The sequence below is a fragment of the Stigmatopora nigra genome, chromosome 4, assembly GCF_051989575.1.
Source record: "Stigmatopora nigra isolate UIUO_SnigA chromosome 4, RoL_Snig_1.1, whole genome shotgun sequence".
Classification (NCBI taxonomy): Eukaryota; Metazoa; Chordata; class Actinopteri; order Syngnathiformes; family Syngnathidae; genus Stigmatopora; species Stigmatopora nigra.
In genome coordinates, this window is record NC_135511.1 from 2,481,472 (window position 1) to 2,498,350 (window position 16,879).

The following is a 16,879-nucleotide window of genomic DNA, read 5'->3' on the forward strand; positions in this document are numbered from 1 at the left end:
GTCTTCCCGATTGTAGTTCCAACATCGTTTTACTTAGATGTGAAAGGATGGTTGGTGTTTTATCAGGTCTCGAGGAGGTCTTCTTCAGCCCAGGAGATCAAAGAGTAAAAGAAGGAGAGGAGGCCTCCTTCCACTGCATTTCTGGCGAAAGTTCGTCCCCTGCCATGATCATCTGGATCAAAGATGGAAGCTTGGTCACATCGGGCATACAAACCCAGGTACAGAACATCAAACTCATTTTTGTAGTTTTGGTTTCCTTCGGGGGGCCAACTAGGGTACACTGTTGTTAAAGCGCTCCAATTTTCCATTGACCACCTACTATTAAAACATTTTTGACTCGTTCCCTGAAATCAACTCAAATGGATCGTCCATCTAGTGCCGTCAATGGCAGTTAAAGTTCACTTACAACATATCTCATTTTCTGAACCACTTTATCCTCACTAATGTTGCGGGGTCTGCAGCCAAACCTAGCTGACTTCGGGCCAGAGGCGGGGATATTTTGAATTGCTGGCCAGCTGATTCGAGGGCACAAGGAGGCAGACAACCATGCACACTCAGACTCATACCCAGGGGAATTATTTTAGAGTGTCCAATCAGCCTACCTTGCTTGTATTTGGAATGCGGGAGGAAACTGGAGTACCCAGAAGAAACGGCGCACGGTCTACTTGCAGAAAGACATTTAGCCGATTTACATCTGGCTGACGGACAACTCGCCGAAGGGGCATCAGGCCGAACGTAGAATTAGCCGAACGATTAATTGGCCGACCGACTATCTAGCCGAAGAACATTTAGGAGACGCGCTCGCCCCGCCCCCGGTCGTGTGTGTGTACAAGTTTTTCAACCTCGGCGTGCGGCCCGTTACTGATAACAACATTCATTTAGAATAACAAGTTACAGATAACAACATTCATTTTGAATAACAAGTTACAGATAACAACTTTCATTTAGAATAACAAGTTACTGATAATAACATTCATTTAGAATAACTAGTTACAGATAACAACATTCATTTAGAATAACAAGGACATGACATGATAAATCCTTAACATCCTGTTAATATTCTTCATCGCGTTTCGGGTCATTTCCTGTTTATTTGGGGCCATTTCTGTGTCACGATTTCTTGATTTAGTTCTCTTTCTGTTCATTTATTTATCGTTATCTCTAGAGTTTGAGGCATTTCTTGCTCACTTATTGCTAATTTTGGGTCACTTCGTGTTGTTTCTGGGGATTTCTTGATGACTAACTTGAATTTGGGTCTTCTCATGTTAATATAGGAGCATTTTCAGGTCACTTTCTGTTGATTTTGGATCATTTCCTGTTATTTTGAGTCAATCATGTTGATATTAGGTTCACCTTGTGTCTATTCTCGAGTATTTCTTATATTTCTTACCTTGGGTCACTTGATGTTAATATGGGGTCATTTTTTGCTGAATTTAGGTTCATTTCCGGTTAATTTTGGATTACTTCCTTTTATTTTGTGTCAATCATGTTGAATTTATGTTCACCTCGTCTATTCTCGAGTATTTCTTGGATTTCTTATATTGGGTCACTTAATGTTAATATGGGGTCACTTTTTATTAATTTTAGGTTCACCTCATCTATTCTCGAGTATTTCTTAGATTTCTTATATTGGGTCACTTAATGTTAATATGGGGTCACTTTTTGCTACATGAATTGCCAATTTTTTGTTTCTTTTGGGACATTTCTTGCTCGCTTGCAGTTTTTCTGATGTCACTTCATAATTATATTGGGGCATCTACAGGCCACTTCCTGTTGAACTTGGATTACTTCCTTTCATTTTTGGGTCATTTTATGTTGATTTTGGGTCATATGTAAAAAAAATCCTCTCTATTTTTGAAAAAAAAACAGTAAATTTTTTCTGACAACGTACCACGAAGCATGACTTCCGCAGACTACACTAAATGCTGCAGGGGCCTGGAATTTAACAATACAATGATTAATGTTTTTTGTATGTGCATTTCAGGGGGAATACGGCGGCGGCTGGCAGAAAAAAACGTCAGGAACTCTTCGTTTGGTCAATGTGAGCTTGGCAGACGACGGCATATATATTTGCCAGACCATCAACCTTTTGCTGAATATCAGCAGGAGGAGCAGGCCGGCTAAACTCACTGTCCTTGGTAATAAATGCTTGTTTCGGTGCCGTTGACAGCGCTAGACGTGCAATCATTTTATTCATTGGCTCTTCCCAGTTCAAATTAATTACATTTTACCGCCGTCCGTCACAGCTAATGAGTCCAACGATGCCCGGAAAAGGGTTAAATTGCACATATGTGATTGGTTGGGAGGGTTGTTGTATATGGAGGACTAGGGGAGAGAAAATGTAATAAACATACACATCCACAATGAAAATACATGATTGGATGTGTCATTCAAAGGCTTCTATTTCAACATTTATTTATTCATATCGATTTTTACTTAAATATTAAGGGGTGTGGGAGCCTATCCCAGCTAACAATGGGCACCACGCAGTGGACAACCTGAATCAGTGGCCAGCCAATCGCAGGACACAAAAAGATGGACAACCATTTCCCGCTCACACTCATACATATGTTCAATCAAAAAAGGAACTCTGAATTTTCCAAAATCAACACGACGTGACCTGTAAATGCATAAAAAATAACAGGAAGTGAGCCACCAGAGAGAAATTATGCATATTCAATTGCATAATTCGTCTGAAAAATGTTATTGGCATTAGAAAATCTGTCCTGATCAGGTGGGAACCAACACAGCATCATTCATGCATGTACCGCATATCTTTAAAGACCCCTCTTTAGTTGGATTTCATGCAGGACTAACCTTTCCTAAAACCGATTCCGGTGTTGTTCACATTTTTTTCCGCCTAGCTGCGCCTTTAGTAACCTTGTGGCCACGCGCCCTAACGGTGGCACTGGGGGACCGGGCATCTCTGCAATGTGAGGCATCGGGCGAGCCTCCGCCATCCATCAGCTGGCTCAAGAAGGGACTCTCCAAACAGACGGGGGCCAAGTTGATCTCAGGGTGAGTGTTCGTCCCCGTGCCAAATCCGAATATATAATACTTGATAATCCAGCGGGTAGTTCGATATGTGATTTTATCTCATAACTGGGCGGCGCCGCATCAAAGTGGTTCGCGTGCCGGCCTGACAGTTCCGGGGTCAGTGGTTCTCATTATGTGGTGTTTGGATGTTCTCCCCGGCTCATGTAGGTTTTCTCCTTGTACTCCAGTTTCCGCCCACACCCCAAAAACTGCAGGGTAGGCTTATTGAACACACTAAATCAGCGGTCCCAAACCTTTCTGTCACCGCGGACCTGTAAAGCTCTTCGTATTTTCTCGCAGACCGGCGTTTGTGGTGGGCGACAACTCAAGACAAAATCGTGGATGGTGCACGGATGACAATAGCAAAAAGAAAAAGCAAGCATAATCTGAACTATTTATCATTATTATGATTATTAACCACTTTGCGGCTTCAACTTCCACGGCTTCAATACATTGCAGATTTTATATTAAGTTTAAAAAAAAAAGAAGTCAGAATTCACACTGAAATTGTAACCGGAAAAGTGGGGATGAAAAATAGTGGAAATCATGGTTCAGCTTCTTCTTTGGAGCTGAATTGGGTGCCACTCAGCACCAAAGAAGAAGAAATGCAAGGCAGAAGAAGAATGACACACCGAAGAAGAAGAATGACACACCGAAGAAGAAGAACTCCACTGCAGAAGTAGAATGACGCGGCCTACATTGAAAAAGGCTGAGGAGTACAAACCCTTGCATTGTCTGTTTTGTTGCGAATGAATTTCCCTTTGCGCACATTAGATTAGATTATAACTTTATTTCATTCCGTATTCGTGAAATTCCCTTGGTTACAGTAGCAAGACAGTAGCAAGCACAGACACAGAAGACATTGTAGACCTAGGTAAAAAACTGGAGCCACACACAAGAAGTCCACAAGGTATGCACAGTCTCTCAGTAGTCTGGAGCTGATCATCTTCCTTGCCTAGATTCTCCTAAACTGTCATATCACCCGATCAGCAACAACAAAGAGGCCAGCAGGGGGCTTCAAAGCACACAAGCACCCAACTCTCCTGTTGCAGCCCGGCAAGCACCAGCAGCACCTCCATCTGACCGAGGACATATCTCACATTCCCATAACAATGATAGAAGGCTCAGTCTGGAATGTCGCCTTTTCTCCCGGCACTATTGTCCACTGCTCACAGCTGATCCTGTGTGCACAACAGCGGATGCATGGCTGATTGGCTCCAACAACGTCTAGCACAAAGAAACCAATCCATGTAATGAGTGAAGTTGAGTGGCAAAGGTTGCAAAAAGCACAAAGTTCAAAGCACTTGGATAGAGTCAATGCTGAGGCTTTTACAGCTTTGTTTGGATTTTGAATTTTCATTTAAAATGCCTCCCTCGTGGCTTGTGGAAGAATCGTTACCGGAGCTTTAGCCGCCTCTCCATTGCGGAGCGGGGATTTAGGCTAAAAAGCGGAGCAAAACAAGAAGATAACCTTGCCTCTTTCCTACTGGATGAGCAACCAGAAAGCCTGGATCACAAAAGCCTTCACAAACTTTTTCACAAACCTTGCTGAAAGGGGGCTCCCGTTCAAAGACTTGGACAAAAACTTCCATTGACCTATGTTTTGGATTTATATCAAGCGCAGAGGAACTATTTTCACTGTGCATAGTGCTTAAAGTATTTATATAATGTTTTCTTTTCATATGATTATAACTGTAATATTCAATAAATACACTTCTTGATAATTGTTTTTGTGTACTTTTATTTTTGTATAGGCGAGAAAACATGTAGTATGGTAGTAATAATAGGGGTGATCCTACTTTTTTTTCGATTATCGCGGCCATGTCTGGCCTGCATTATCAACGATAATTACTGTATAACAACTTTAGTCATTTGGAGTAGGAGAGCGAGATTGAAAACTGTACACAGTTCCCTCGCTATTTCGCGGTTCAGCCACTGCGGACTCAGAGCTTCGCAGATTTTTTTTGAAAAAATAAATAAATAAAAAATACAAATATTACATTGAGACAACATATTTTAAGGTTTTTTTTTTATATGACCCGTATTCTATATGGTGTACTAAATACAGGGGGGAGGGGGTATTTTTTTTTAAATTAAATTCAAATTAGCATTTTTGAAGGGGAATCCCTACTTCGCGGAAATTCACTTATCGCGTGTGGTCCCAGTCCCCATTAACGGCGATGACCGAGGGAACACTATTTACTTCTCTGATGGACCGGTACCAGGTGGCTCACGGACTGGTACCAGTTCATGGACCAGTGGTGAAGGACTGCTGCTCTAAATTACCCCTATGTATGAGTCTGAGCATGAGGGGTTGTTTGTAGCTCTTGTCCCCGGCTGGCCACCGATTCAGGATGTTCCCGCCTGGCCCGTAGTTAGCCGGGATATGCTCCAGCACCTCCTGCGCCCCTTGTGAAGATATGATGCTCAGCAAATGAATGAATGAATGAATGTATGTATTCAAAGATGGAGGAACGCCACACTGATCATCGAATCCACTCGGAGCTACGACCAAGGAGTGTATATGTGTGACGCCTCCAACGCGCTCGGCCACAGTCAGGCCACAGTCACACTTACCGTCACAGGTACGTCCCTGAAAAATCTTCTTTTTGAAAGAAAATCAATCATATGAATTTGGGACACAGATTATAGCTCAATGTTGGAATTATTCCTTGGATTGACTTCACAGTGAGTCCTGTCATAGTGAGCGAATTGGTCAAAGTGACTCGCGAGCTTGGGGAATCGGCCGTGCTCCCCTGCGTGGCCGTTGGGGTCCTGCCCATCCATTACACCTGGACGAGAGACCGTGACGCAAGGAACCCCGTGGTTAACTTTGAAGGGAAACACGTAGATGGTGAGTGTCATTGTGTCCACTTGCACTGATACCATTTGCCTCATGATACTGATTCAAACAGTGATTCTATTGATAAAGTACGTTGAAAAAAAATCTATTTTATTTTAAATCACAACTTAGTGGTTCACCTGATTTTGGTGCGTGACATCAATTCTCACTCGGTGGCAATGTGATTATGAATGCAAATGTTTGTCCATCTGTGTGTGTGCCCTACAAGTGACTGGTGACCAGTTTAGGATTTAGTCTCCCTTTCGCCTGAATATAGCTGCAGTATAAATTACTGCATACTATCTTGAATGCCGCCTTGTGGTGTAGAGGTTCACTTGTCTGACTTCGGTGCGGGCAGGCACGGCTCAGTTCCCGTTGGAGGCGGTTTGATTGGGGGTGCGGATGGTCGTTTGTCTCTCTGTGTGCCCTATGGCTGACCGGTGACCTTTTTAGGGTGTAGTCTGCCCTTCGCTCGAAGACGACCAAGTTAGGCTCCAGCAAGAAGATTTTCAAATGAATTTGATGACATACACATTTAAATTTACTGCAGGTGGATAACAGACAATTGGAGGTCTATCCTCAAAACATCCTCTGGGTCTAGGCATTACGGATTTTGTTAAGTACAATCTGACTGCTTATGATATGCCGAACCTCTAGAGCAGTGGTGGCGAAGACGTGGGTTACGGCCAAAATGAATGCGGTTCTTTGCTTCCTATCATATTTTGTATTCACTCTTTCCTTCATTTCATGTTTCTTTTATTTATATTTTCTCTTAAAACACACTCAGATTCATCAGGGCCCATTAAAAACAAATAATAAATTATATTTTAAAAATAATTTGGCGGATTGGATTTTTTTATGCTGCTTCTGATGTAAGGGACCACCAAACATTTCTGTGTGGTGTTGGTTCTTTGACTCTGACAGTTTAAAATCTCTGCTCTTTGTGTCAAACTTGTTCACCACCCTTGCTCTAGAGGATGGATCTCTACATTTTCCCAGCGTGCAAGAATCCGATGCAGGGGAATACTTTTGTATGGCGGAGAACCGAGCTGGACGACAACGGAGACGCAGCCTTCTCCTGGTCACAGGTAGGCTCACTTAAGTCACCTGACTTTGGCTTGAAAATGTGGTTTTCAACCAGAACTTGTGCTTCAAAGCCTTGTTTAAAATATTGTTGGTGTCAAGCAAATAAAACTTTCAATACTCACAAAAATGCTCACTACTTGATACCATTTTCAATGCCACATAAATAGAAAACCCTATTCTTCTTGAACTCTTTCAGTGTCTAGTGACCATTATTATTTACAAAAAAATGCCACAAATTTGATTTTAAGTTACCTGGCATGCCCCCAAATAAACAGGTTCTTCAAATGAATTGGAAGTCACCCAAGGAATGCTCCAAAATCTAAAGGAAGTGACCCAAAATATGACAAATATACTTCAAAATCAACAGAAAATAATGCCAAATATAGAGGAAATGACTTCATAATTCCCCCAAATGTACCGAAAGTGTCCAAAAATTAGTAAAAATGAACCAACATTGAACCCAACATGTATTTGACTTTCATCGACAATCTGAATCATTTAAATTTGTAAGGCTGTGAATACTTCTGTTTCAGTGCTATTAACATCATAAACAGAATCTACATGGCCAGTCTTGTTTTTGAGCCATAGGGTCCTCATGTAGTCTATGTGTTTTATTCTATGTTATATAGTCTTCAATGTTATGTTCTATGTTGCTTCCTTGCGGTTAACTTCTTTTGAGTTAGCTTTTGGCCATAAAAAGCTACTGCTTAAAATGCTCCTTTCAGGTTGCTCTTCAAGCTCACATTGTGGCACCACATCAAAACCACGACATAAGATGACCGCCACGTCTCCCAGCACCGCTCCCGCCCAGGATTCCCCCACTCAGATTCATCCCCTGATGCTGCCATCTCCACCTTTCCATGACTTACTCATGGAACTTTCTCCTTCTTTTGGAGACCAAATGGACAATGTCCCTTCTTCGGAAGCCTACACAGATGCCTCTCTCAGCCAAACAACAGAATCTCCCCTGGTCCAGCTCCAGAGCTCTCTTCAAAGGCCTTCTTCCTTCCGGAAGCATCCTCCTACTCCGGAACCTTTTGCAGTCCAAGGACTGAATGTTTCCATTCCTGAGCGGGCATCTGAAGCGGGAGATGAGCAGGGGAGAAACACTTTGCAGTCACCCGAACCCGGGAACAACACTCGGTGGGTAGACACAACACAGAATTTTAAATTGTCGTATTTTCCGGACTATAAGTAACACTTTTTTTTAATGGTTTGGCTGGCCCCATGCCTAATTCTGGCATGTGACTTGCGTTGTTTTCCAAGCTGACGAGCCTTATTTTAAGGCTAGTTAGCTGAAAAACTATTATGTTAACAAATGCATATTTAGCCTGTTGTTCTCTGTATTATTATTGTTGCTTTAATATAGGCTTGGGCGATATGATAAAATTTGTTATCAGGATAAACAAAAGATAAGTCTATAGACTTTTATCACAATAACTATTACATTTTTTTCAAATTTGAAACTTAAAACTTCTGTGAATAAGCAAATACAGTAATCCCTCGAATATCCCGGATAATGTAGACCTAACATTTTTTCATTAGTGTTCATAGTATTTATGTTCTGAAGGGTTTTTTATTTGGAGAGGCATGGACACAAACATATAATGAAGGCCCTTCAGGGTCAGTTCTCCCACCAGCATTCTTTATTTGAAAAGATAACCTCTGATAATCTGACTGCCTTTAATAAATGATTTTCCATCAGGCAAAAGTGGGCATTAATTTATATATTAGTGGGGAAGGGTTCAGTTAAAATGGAATTTCTATATAATAAATAGGTAGATATTATGTTAATTAACTTCATTTAGCACCTAGACTTGGCAGGATCTTTCAGGCTCTCATCTCTCACTCATTTTCAAATTCTGAAATCCTCACTAGGGTCGTGGGGAATGCTGGATCCTACCCCAGCTGACTTCGGGCTAGAGGCGGGGGACACCCTGAAACGGAGGCCAGCCAATCGTAGGACACAAGGAGACAGACAACCATGAACAGTAACACCCATACCTAGAGGCAATTTAGAGTCTCCAATCAGCCTACCATGCATGTTTTTTAAATGTGGGAGGAAACCAGAGTACCCGGACGAAAACCACGCGGGCCCTCCCCCACTATTCTATAAAAATGCGAACTCCACACAGGTCGGCGTGACCAAAAATACAAGTACAATTATCAATAAGTATATATTACAGTTATAGGCATATGAAGATTGTAACATATTTATATCAAAATATATTCTATAAATAAAAAATGTAAATACTCTAAGTACTGCACTCACTAACCCTAACCCGGTCCCCATTAACCGCGATAAGCAAGGGAACACTGTAATACAAAAACAGGTTATTGGGAATTTCAAGTCCTCTTGTCAGATTTCAGAGGCATTGGATCGTCGATGGAATGTTCAGGGGGCGCCGTAGTGCAAACAGGAGGAGTTTCTTTCTTCAAGAGGTTTTTGGTGCACAAGGAACATGCCGACAGCCATTTCTTTTCTTGTACAAATATTGCTGTTGTTTTTGTCTTGACACAGTCAAGATGATTGGCAAATTCAATGGCTTTGACCATGTTGGCATCAATCTCCTCTTGGTGTCTCCTTCTGATTGGCCCCATGCAGTGTGTTTGTGTACTATTGTCATGACGGCTTCACGGCCATATCTATGGCGTAAATCCCTCTTATGCTGGTTAGTTGGAGGCGGGGTGTCTTAGTGCACATGAGAAAACATTTATTTTTATTTATTCGCAGCATACAGATTGCCACAACAACGTGCATCTAAACCGCACGATGGAACCTATTAACAATAACATGGTTCTTACTATGTTAATTTTGTACAAAAGCAGTGGTCCTTAAACTTTTTCTCACCACGTACCAGTAAAGCTCTTGCTATCTTCTCGTGGCCAGGGAGTGTGTCGAGGTGGGGAGGTGCTTGGATGACCTCTGCGACAGCAAAAGATGTCTCAAACATAATAACAATTACCGTATTTTCACGACTATAAGGCGCACTGCATTACACGGCGCACCCTCAACAAATGGCACATTTTATTTTTTTTTCAATGCATAAAATTCACTGGATTATAAGGCACATTGACTATTTTGGAGAAAATTTCAGACTTTTAAGTGTGCCCTTTAGTCATCAAAGTACGGTATCTATTATTATTATAATTTTTATTATTATAACAACTTTTCTCAGTTCAAGTAGGAGGGCGAGATTGAAAACGTTAATATTTATTTTTCTGACGGACTTGCACTAGATGGCTCGGTACCAGTCCATGGACTGGTGGTTTGTGACCGCCGTACAAAAGAACTCCACCATAAAGATTCATTTATGCCCCTAAGGCATGCAACCTGTCAGGTTACTAGCCAACCTGGCTAGACTTGTCACATAGGTGCGGCATCGATTATGGAGGGAGTGGAGTGCTCTAACAAAAACTTTGATACTTTTAGAGGGATATCCAGAAAATAACAAGGACTTTGAATCAAATAGCAAAACCAAACCTGAGACAGAGGTCATAGGGAAAAGGGGGACTTGGAACATGGAACATGACATAGAGATGCAGAGCAACACAGTGTAAAGCTGACAATGCAGATGGTCCAACCAGGACTGACAAACGCAAAGGGTTTCAATAGACAGACATTGGTAGACAAGACAATTAGGAACACCTGCGTAACACAAGAAAGAGCAAGCCGGGGATATACAAGGTGGAGAGAAATGACAGGTGAACACAATGGGCATTCACATGGACAGGCCACACAGGGAAAAAGCACAAGAGAACCAGATCCTAAAAAGACACAAAAAACATTCATGAAGTTTGGTTCTTTTATGACTTTATTATGGATTAACAGAAAAAGTGATCAAATCTGCTGGGTCAAAAATATACATACAGCAACACAAATTAGCAATTTTGGTGACTTAGAAAGTTGTGTCAGTAAAATGAGCTTCATACCATGGCGTATTAACTTCTTGTGAGTGATTACGAGTGACAACAGCTGGTTACTTCTCTGAGGCCATTTAAATAGGGCTCATTCGATGCAAACGCCCACAAACGTTATAATGGGAAAGTCAAAGGACCTCAGGATGGATCTGAAAAAGCGAATCCTTGACTTGAAAAGGACAGTAAAGTCACTTGGAGCCATTTCAAAGCAACTGCAGGTCCCAAGAGCAACAGTGCAAACAATTGTTTGTAAGTATAAAGTGCATGGCACTGTTTTGTCACTGCCACGATCAGGAAAAAAGTGCAAGCTATCACCTGCTGCTGAGAGAAAATTCGTCAGAAGGGTGTAGATTCAACGGAGAATCACCAAAAAGCAGATCCGCCAAGAATTAGAAGCTGCTGGAACACAGATTTCAGTGTCCACAGTCAAGCGTGTTTTGCATCTCCATGGACTGAGGCTGCCACCCAATAAGGAAGCCTTTGCTCCAAAAGCGGCACCTTAAGGCTCGACTAACGTTTGCTGCTGATCACATGGACAAAGATAAGACCTTCTGGTGGAAAGTTCTGTGGTGAGACGAAACGAAAATCGACCTGTGTGGCCACAATGCGCAGCAATATTTTTGGAGGAGAAAAACTGAGGCCTTTAACCCCAAGTACACCATGCCTACCTCAAGCACGGTGGTGGTAGTATTAAGTTGTGTGGCTGTTTCGCTACCAATGGAACTGGTGCTTTACAGAGAGTAAATAGGATAATGAAAAAGGAGGATTACCTTCAAATTATTCAAGATAACCTAAAGTCATCCCAAAGATGCGAGTCTTGGGCGCAGTTGGGTGTTCCAACAGGACAATGACCCCAAACACATTGAAAGTGGTAATGGAATGGCTAAATCAGGCTAGAATTAAGGTTTTCGAATCCTCCCAAAGTCCTGACTTAAACCCCAAAGTCCTGACTTTAACCCCAAAGTCCTGACTTAAACCCCATTGAGAAGTTGTGGACAATGCTGAAGAAACAAGTCCATGTCAGAAAGCCATCAAATTTAACTGAACTGCACCAATTCTGTCATGAGGAGTGGTCAAAGATTCAACCAGAAGGTTGCCAGAAGCTTATGGATGGCTACCAAAAGCGTCTAATTGAAGTGAAAATGATATGAAAATGTTACCAAATTTAAGCGCTGGTGTGTGTATATTTTTGACCCAGCAGATTTGAGCACTTTTTTTCTGTTCACCCATAATAAAGTCATAAAAGAAGCAAATTTCATGACTGTTTTTTTGTGACAAAGAAGTATCTGTTCCAATCACTCGATCAGAAAAAAATTTGAGTTGTAGAAATAACTGCAAACTTAAGAGACCCATGACATTATGTTCTTCACAAGTGTATGTAAACTTTTGACCACAACTGTATGCAAGCAGTGTACTTCCACGTCTATAGTGCCTTCCTTGACTACTCTTTTATCCTTCCAGTTATAACGTGACGCCGGAACCACCGTTGTGGCTGCCCATCTTGGAGAAACATGACGTGCCCATTGTGGTGGGCGTGGGTGTTTCTTTGGCCTTCATCTTCATCACTGTAACCTTTTACTCTGTGATACAGAAGAACCAGCCAATAGCCACTGGACGTTCAGGTCAGGAATTGTAGACGTTTTCCCATGGTTTGTCGGAGGGGAGTGACAGTAGGGTCCGATTATCGTACGCTTTATACCTCCACAGTACCAAAAAGAGCTTAAAAATTCTCAGGAATTTACCAGCTATTTAAGATGCCCCCCACCTGGTGCCGGAAATCAGCTGGGATAGGCTCCAGCACCCCCACAACTCTTGTGAGGATAAGCAGTAATGAATCAATGAATTCTCAGAAAGTAAGCCAATATCAGTTAGGTTTATGTGCTTTTTGTGTTTTATGTTGATTTAGTCGGGTGGCCCAGTGGAGCGAGTGGCTTCGGCCTCACAGCTCTGGGGTCCTGGGTTCAAATCCAGGTCATGTCCATCTGTTTGGAGCATGCATGTTGTCCCCATGGGTGAGGTTCATCCGGGTACTCCGGTTCCTCACACATTCCAAAAACATGGATAGTAGGCTGATTGGACACTCTAAATTGCCCCTAGGTATGGGTGTGAGTGTGCATGGTTGTTCGTCTCCTTGTGCCCTGCAATCGGCTGGCCACTGATTCAGAGTGTTCCCCGCCTCTGACCCTGAGTCAGCTGGGTTAGGCTCCAGCACCCCCACGACCCTCCCGAGGATGAAGCGGTTTAGAAAATGAATAAATGAATGTTTATTTAGTCTTGGATCTTTCCCTGTGTAACTTATTACCCATTGCATGAACCTGTTGTCACCTCCCTATGTGTCTCAGCCTGGTATCATTAACCCATGTGTTTGTATTTAAGTCCCCTTTGTTTGTTCACTACTCGTTGCGACCATGTCAATATCCCCTCAGTGTTTGGTGCGAATCCCAGGTATTTTTGCTCTGGATTTTGTTTCAGTTTTGTAATTTTGGATCCGTTTTTGGTCTTTTTAATTGTCCTGACTTCCCTATTTACCTGCGATTGGGTCCATCCCCCTGTTTTCACATCTGCACCCCAGCACTACAAAATTTGAAGTGATCTAGAAATGTCTTTAAATTAACAGGAAGTTACCCGATGTCAAGCACAGGTGACCAGACCGGAATTAGAGAATTTAAATTCACGAAAAATGCAAGTTACGAAACAAGTTATGGAATCAATTAATTGCGTAAGTAAAAGGTACCACTGTATTAATATTTAGATTTAAAATCAGTTGCCCCATAGAATGGGTTAAATAAATTATTAAATATTTGGTGAAGAGAAAACCAGAAAAACTGGAAACATTACTGGTCTTCCAAGCAGATTATTTTCAGTTTCTGCGCTGACGGCTGCCAGTTGTCAGCCAACATGTTTACGTTCTGGTCTTGCCACATAAGGACGGTCCTTTTCATGCTCTGCGGATGCTTGCTCATTTTGCGCGTCATCAATGCAAAAGTCGACCCCGAGACCACCTGCCAAAGCTGCCTGCTGGCAGCAAACACCCTCGAGAAGCACTTGCAAGCGACCAAACCCCGAAAACGACAGGACGCTCTGCGCCATTTCTTGTTTGAAAAACAGGTGTGCAATGAGCTACCTCCTCGTGAGGGATTCTCCACGCAAGAGCTGACCGACGCCTGTCTGAATCACTTTGATACCCACCAGGAGGACTTCTACTTGGCCACAGTGCGACGCCCGCCACGCGGCTTGGATGTCCTTCTTTGCTACGAGAAGTCTGATGCATGCGTCGGTGTGGTAGACCTGGACAAGGACGTGAAACGAGCGTCTCTTCGGAACGTCAAAAAGGACAACAAGAAATACAGACGTCATGCTCAGCCTATTCTGCCTGTCTCAAGAGATGAATTGTGAAGAATTCAAACTTGTAGTGAAGCAGGTGATCAGTATATTAAATATTTTCCCGAGAAGTTCTAAAATCATTCAATAAAATTTAGATTGTCATTATAGTGTTCATCTTTTGTTGTTTATTTTTCAAATTGTTTGAATTAATTGTGTAAAGGAACATTTTTTATTTTTGTTAGTTTTTCAAATATACTTTAATGAGATTGAAACATCTTTACACTGAAAATAACCTTTTTTCAACACTCAACTTCCATCATTCATTTAAACAAAGTAAAGAATGTCTGATACATCAGAACTTGTAATATCTCCACCTTTGCATTGGAAAATAAAAAATATATTCCAATGTAATTTCTTTTCAATGGCCAGCGCAAGGTCGATCACAGTGGTAAAATCTAATAATGATAGTGCTTTTTTATAACTTGCAGGCGCCAAGGTCACGTCCTGTTGATTTTGGATCAATTCCTGCTATTCTCAGGCATTTGTGGTCACATCATTGACCGTTTCCGGGTTATTTTAGGGTATGATGTCTAAAGGGGTGTAGATTTCCATTCCGACCCATCAAGAGGATACCTTTTCACCAATCTGGTGTCTTACAAGTGCAATCAGTGGATTGCAGTCAGGTGCTTCTTGTTTTCTGCAGAAATCTCATTGGTCAAAGTGAGCTGGATTGGTTGGAACAAAAACCTGCACCCACAGCAGCCCTCGAGGATTGGTTTGGCCACCCAAATTGGGGAATTGCCAAACTCACTTCCCGTATATTTTTGATCATTTACTGTTAAAAGGTATTTCCAAGTCACTTCCTGTACATTTTGGGACATGTGCAGCTGACTTCCTGTTGTGGAGACTCAATTTATGTTTTCTTTGGGTCAATTGCTGAAGATTTTGGGGTCATTGCTGGGTAATTTTCTTGATACTTGTTTTACCTGCTGTTAGTTTTGGGGAAATAGTTCTTTTTTGGGGGTGCAAATAAAATCATTAATGGAGATGTTTTGGCAGGTCGCACTCAAAAATCACTATAAGTGAATAGAAATGTTGAAATTAATGTTTGTGCTGTTATTTGAAGTTTTTGGTGAGAGCATACTTGTTTACCTCAAAATTGGCTCCTTGTGCATCTCAATTTAATAAAAAATCTTTTGGATGCAGAAATGAAGCAAATCAGACCAAAACTACAGGACAAGGAGTGCTTTACACAAAAAGTAAACGACAAACAAAATGCATATAAAGGGTTAATATGCAAATAGTACTGTCAGGAATAGCTGAGCGAAAACCAGAAAAACCTGAAAAATCTCTCGTCTTTGGAGCCTAACGATTTCCAGCACATGCATTGGTTGCAGGTTCCAGGACAACATGTACGTATTCCAGTCGATGATACTTCTCACGTTATGTGGATATTCGTTCTTTCTGTTTATACATGGAATAGAAGTGGACCGCAAGACGTACTGCGAAAGTTGCCTGCTCGCCGCCAAAGAGTTCCAAAACGCAATGCTCGCTCCTTCCACTCGCAAACAGCGGCAAGCCATCGACGACCTAATTATTGATAGCGATGTGTGCAACAGACTGCAAGGAGGCAAAAGGTTTTCTAAAGAAGAGTTGAAGGAATCCTGCAAGAAACTCATAGACGCCCACTACGACGACTTCTACGCTGCGATGAGGCCTCGCAAATTGGAGCGAGTGGACATCCTTCTTTGCTACGAGAAGTCTCAGGCTTGTATGGGGGTGAAAAAACTGAACAAGACGGTTAGCCAGCCCAAGCCCAAGGACCAGCGCAAGAAGAACAAAAAGAGGGGGAAGGAGCAACGCGAGAATGAGCATGTTAAAAAAGATGAGTTGTGAAATAAACCTGTCAGATGTTTGCCTCCTGGTACATCAAAACTTTTTCTTCATCCTAATTCAATGGAGTACATTACAAAGCAAAACAAAACTAAGTGCTTTAAAAAGGACATACAGTAATACTTTGATCTTATTGTGTTCCAGGGCCATGCTTGTATTTTGATTTAATTGTATCTCAAATCAATTTTTCCTATAGAAATGAACTACCGTATTTACTTGCATATAAGCCGCCCTGCACGTATAAGTCGCCCTCATACAATAATACCTTGAAATACAAGCTTACTGCCTTCAAGGACCAACCTCGTATTTTCGTAATTTCTCACGTATAAGCCACCCACTGATTCACAATTTTCACTTCCATATTCCTGTATTTTAATAGAGTACAAATATGTTGCTTTGAAGGGAAAATGTTAAGAAAAATCACCCCACGTGGTATTTCTGAGATACTGTGTGAATCAAAATCAGATGATTGGGGTCAATATCATGAGAAAGTTAAAATGCCTGTCTTTGTAAATGCAAAATATCAAATTATTCAATTTGAAAAAAGAAACAAGTCTTTCATGATGAGAACCTGATGCTTTCTAATTACCGAAATTACAATTTTCTTACCAGAGGTTTAAGATGTTGTGGCAGCCATATTGCTTCCAATGGTAAAATATCTCAATTAATTTGATGGTTCATATTACTGCAATAGTCACTTTCGATCAAGAAAAAAAAAGAAAAAAAATCTAATTGGGATTTTGTTTTATTTCAAAATCAGGGATACTCACGTCTGGC

At 41.6% G+C, this 16,879-nt stretch overlaps 1 protein-coding gene and 1 long non-coding RNA gene across 4 annotated transcripts in view; both read left to right on the forward strand.

Annotated features, from left to right (window-relative positions):
- LOC144195314 (uncharacterized) overlaps positions 1-16,879 on the forward strand; it is a 40,600-nt gene that overhangs the window by 15,727 nt on the left and 7,994 nt on the right. For 2 of the 3 annotated variants that reach the window (XM_077714858.1, XM_077714860.1), the window contains exons 3-10: positions 67-218; positions 1,985-2,138; positions 2,865-3,018; positions 5,503-5,621; positions 5,726-5,890; positions 6,853-6,966; positions 7,690-8,107; positions 12,347-12,507. In XM_077714858.1, coding sequence (XP_077570984.1) covers positions 67-218; positions 1,985-2,138; positions 2,865-3,018; positions 5,503-5,621; positions 5,726-5,890; positions 6,853-6,966; positions 7,690-8,107; positions 12,347-12,507 — 1,437 coding nt within the window. The remainder of the gene's footprint in view (positions 1-66; positions 219-1,984; positions 2,139-2,864; positions 3,019-5,502; positions 5,622-5,725; positions 5,891-6,852; positions 6,967-7,689; positions 8,108-12,346; positions 12,508-16,879) is intronic. The other variant, XM_077714859.1, reaches the window with a different exon arrangement.
- Positions 13,158-14,376, forward strand: LOC144195685 (uncharacterized). The gene is made up of 2 exons (XR_013326135.1): positions 13,158-13,993; positions 14,078-14,376. It is a non-coding gene; the product is annotated as an uncharacterized LOC144195685 (long non-coding RNA).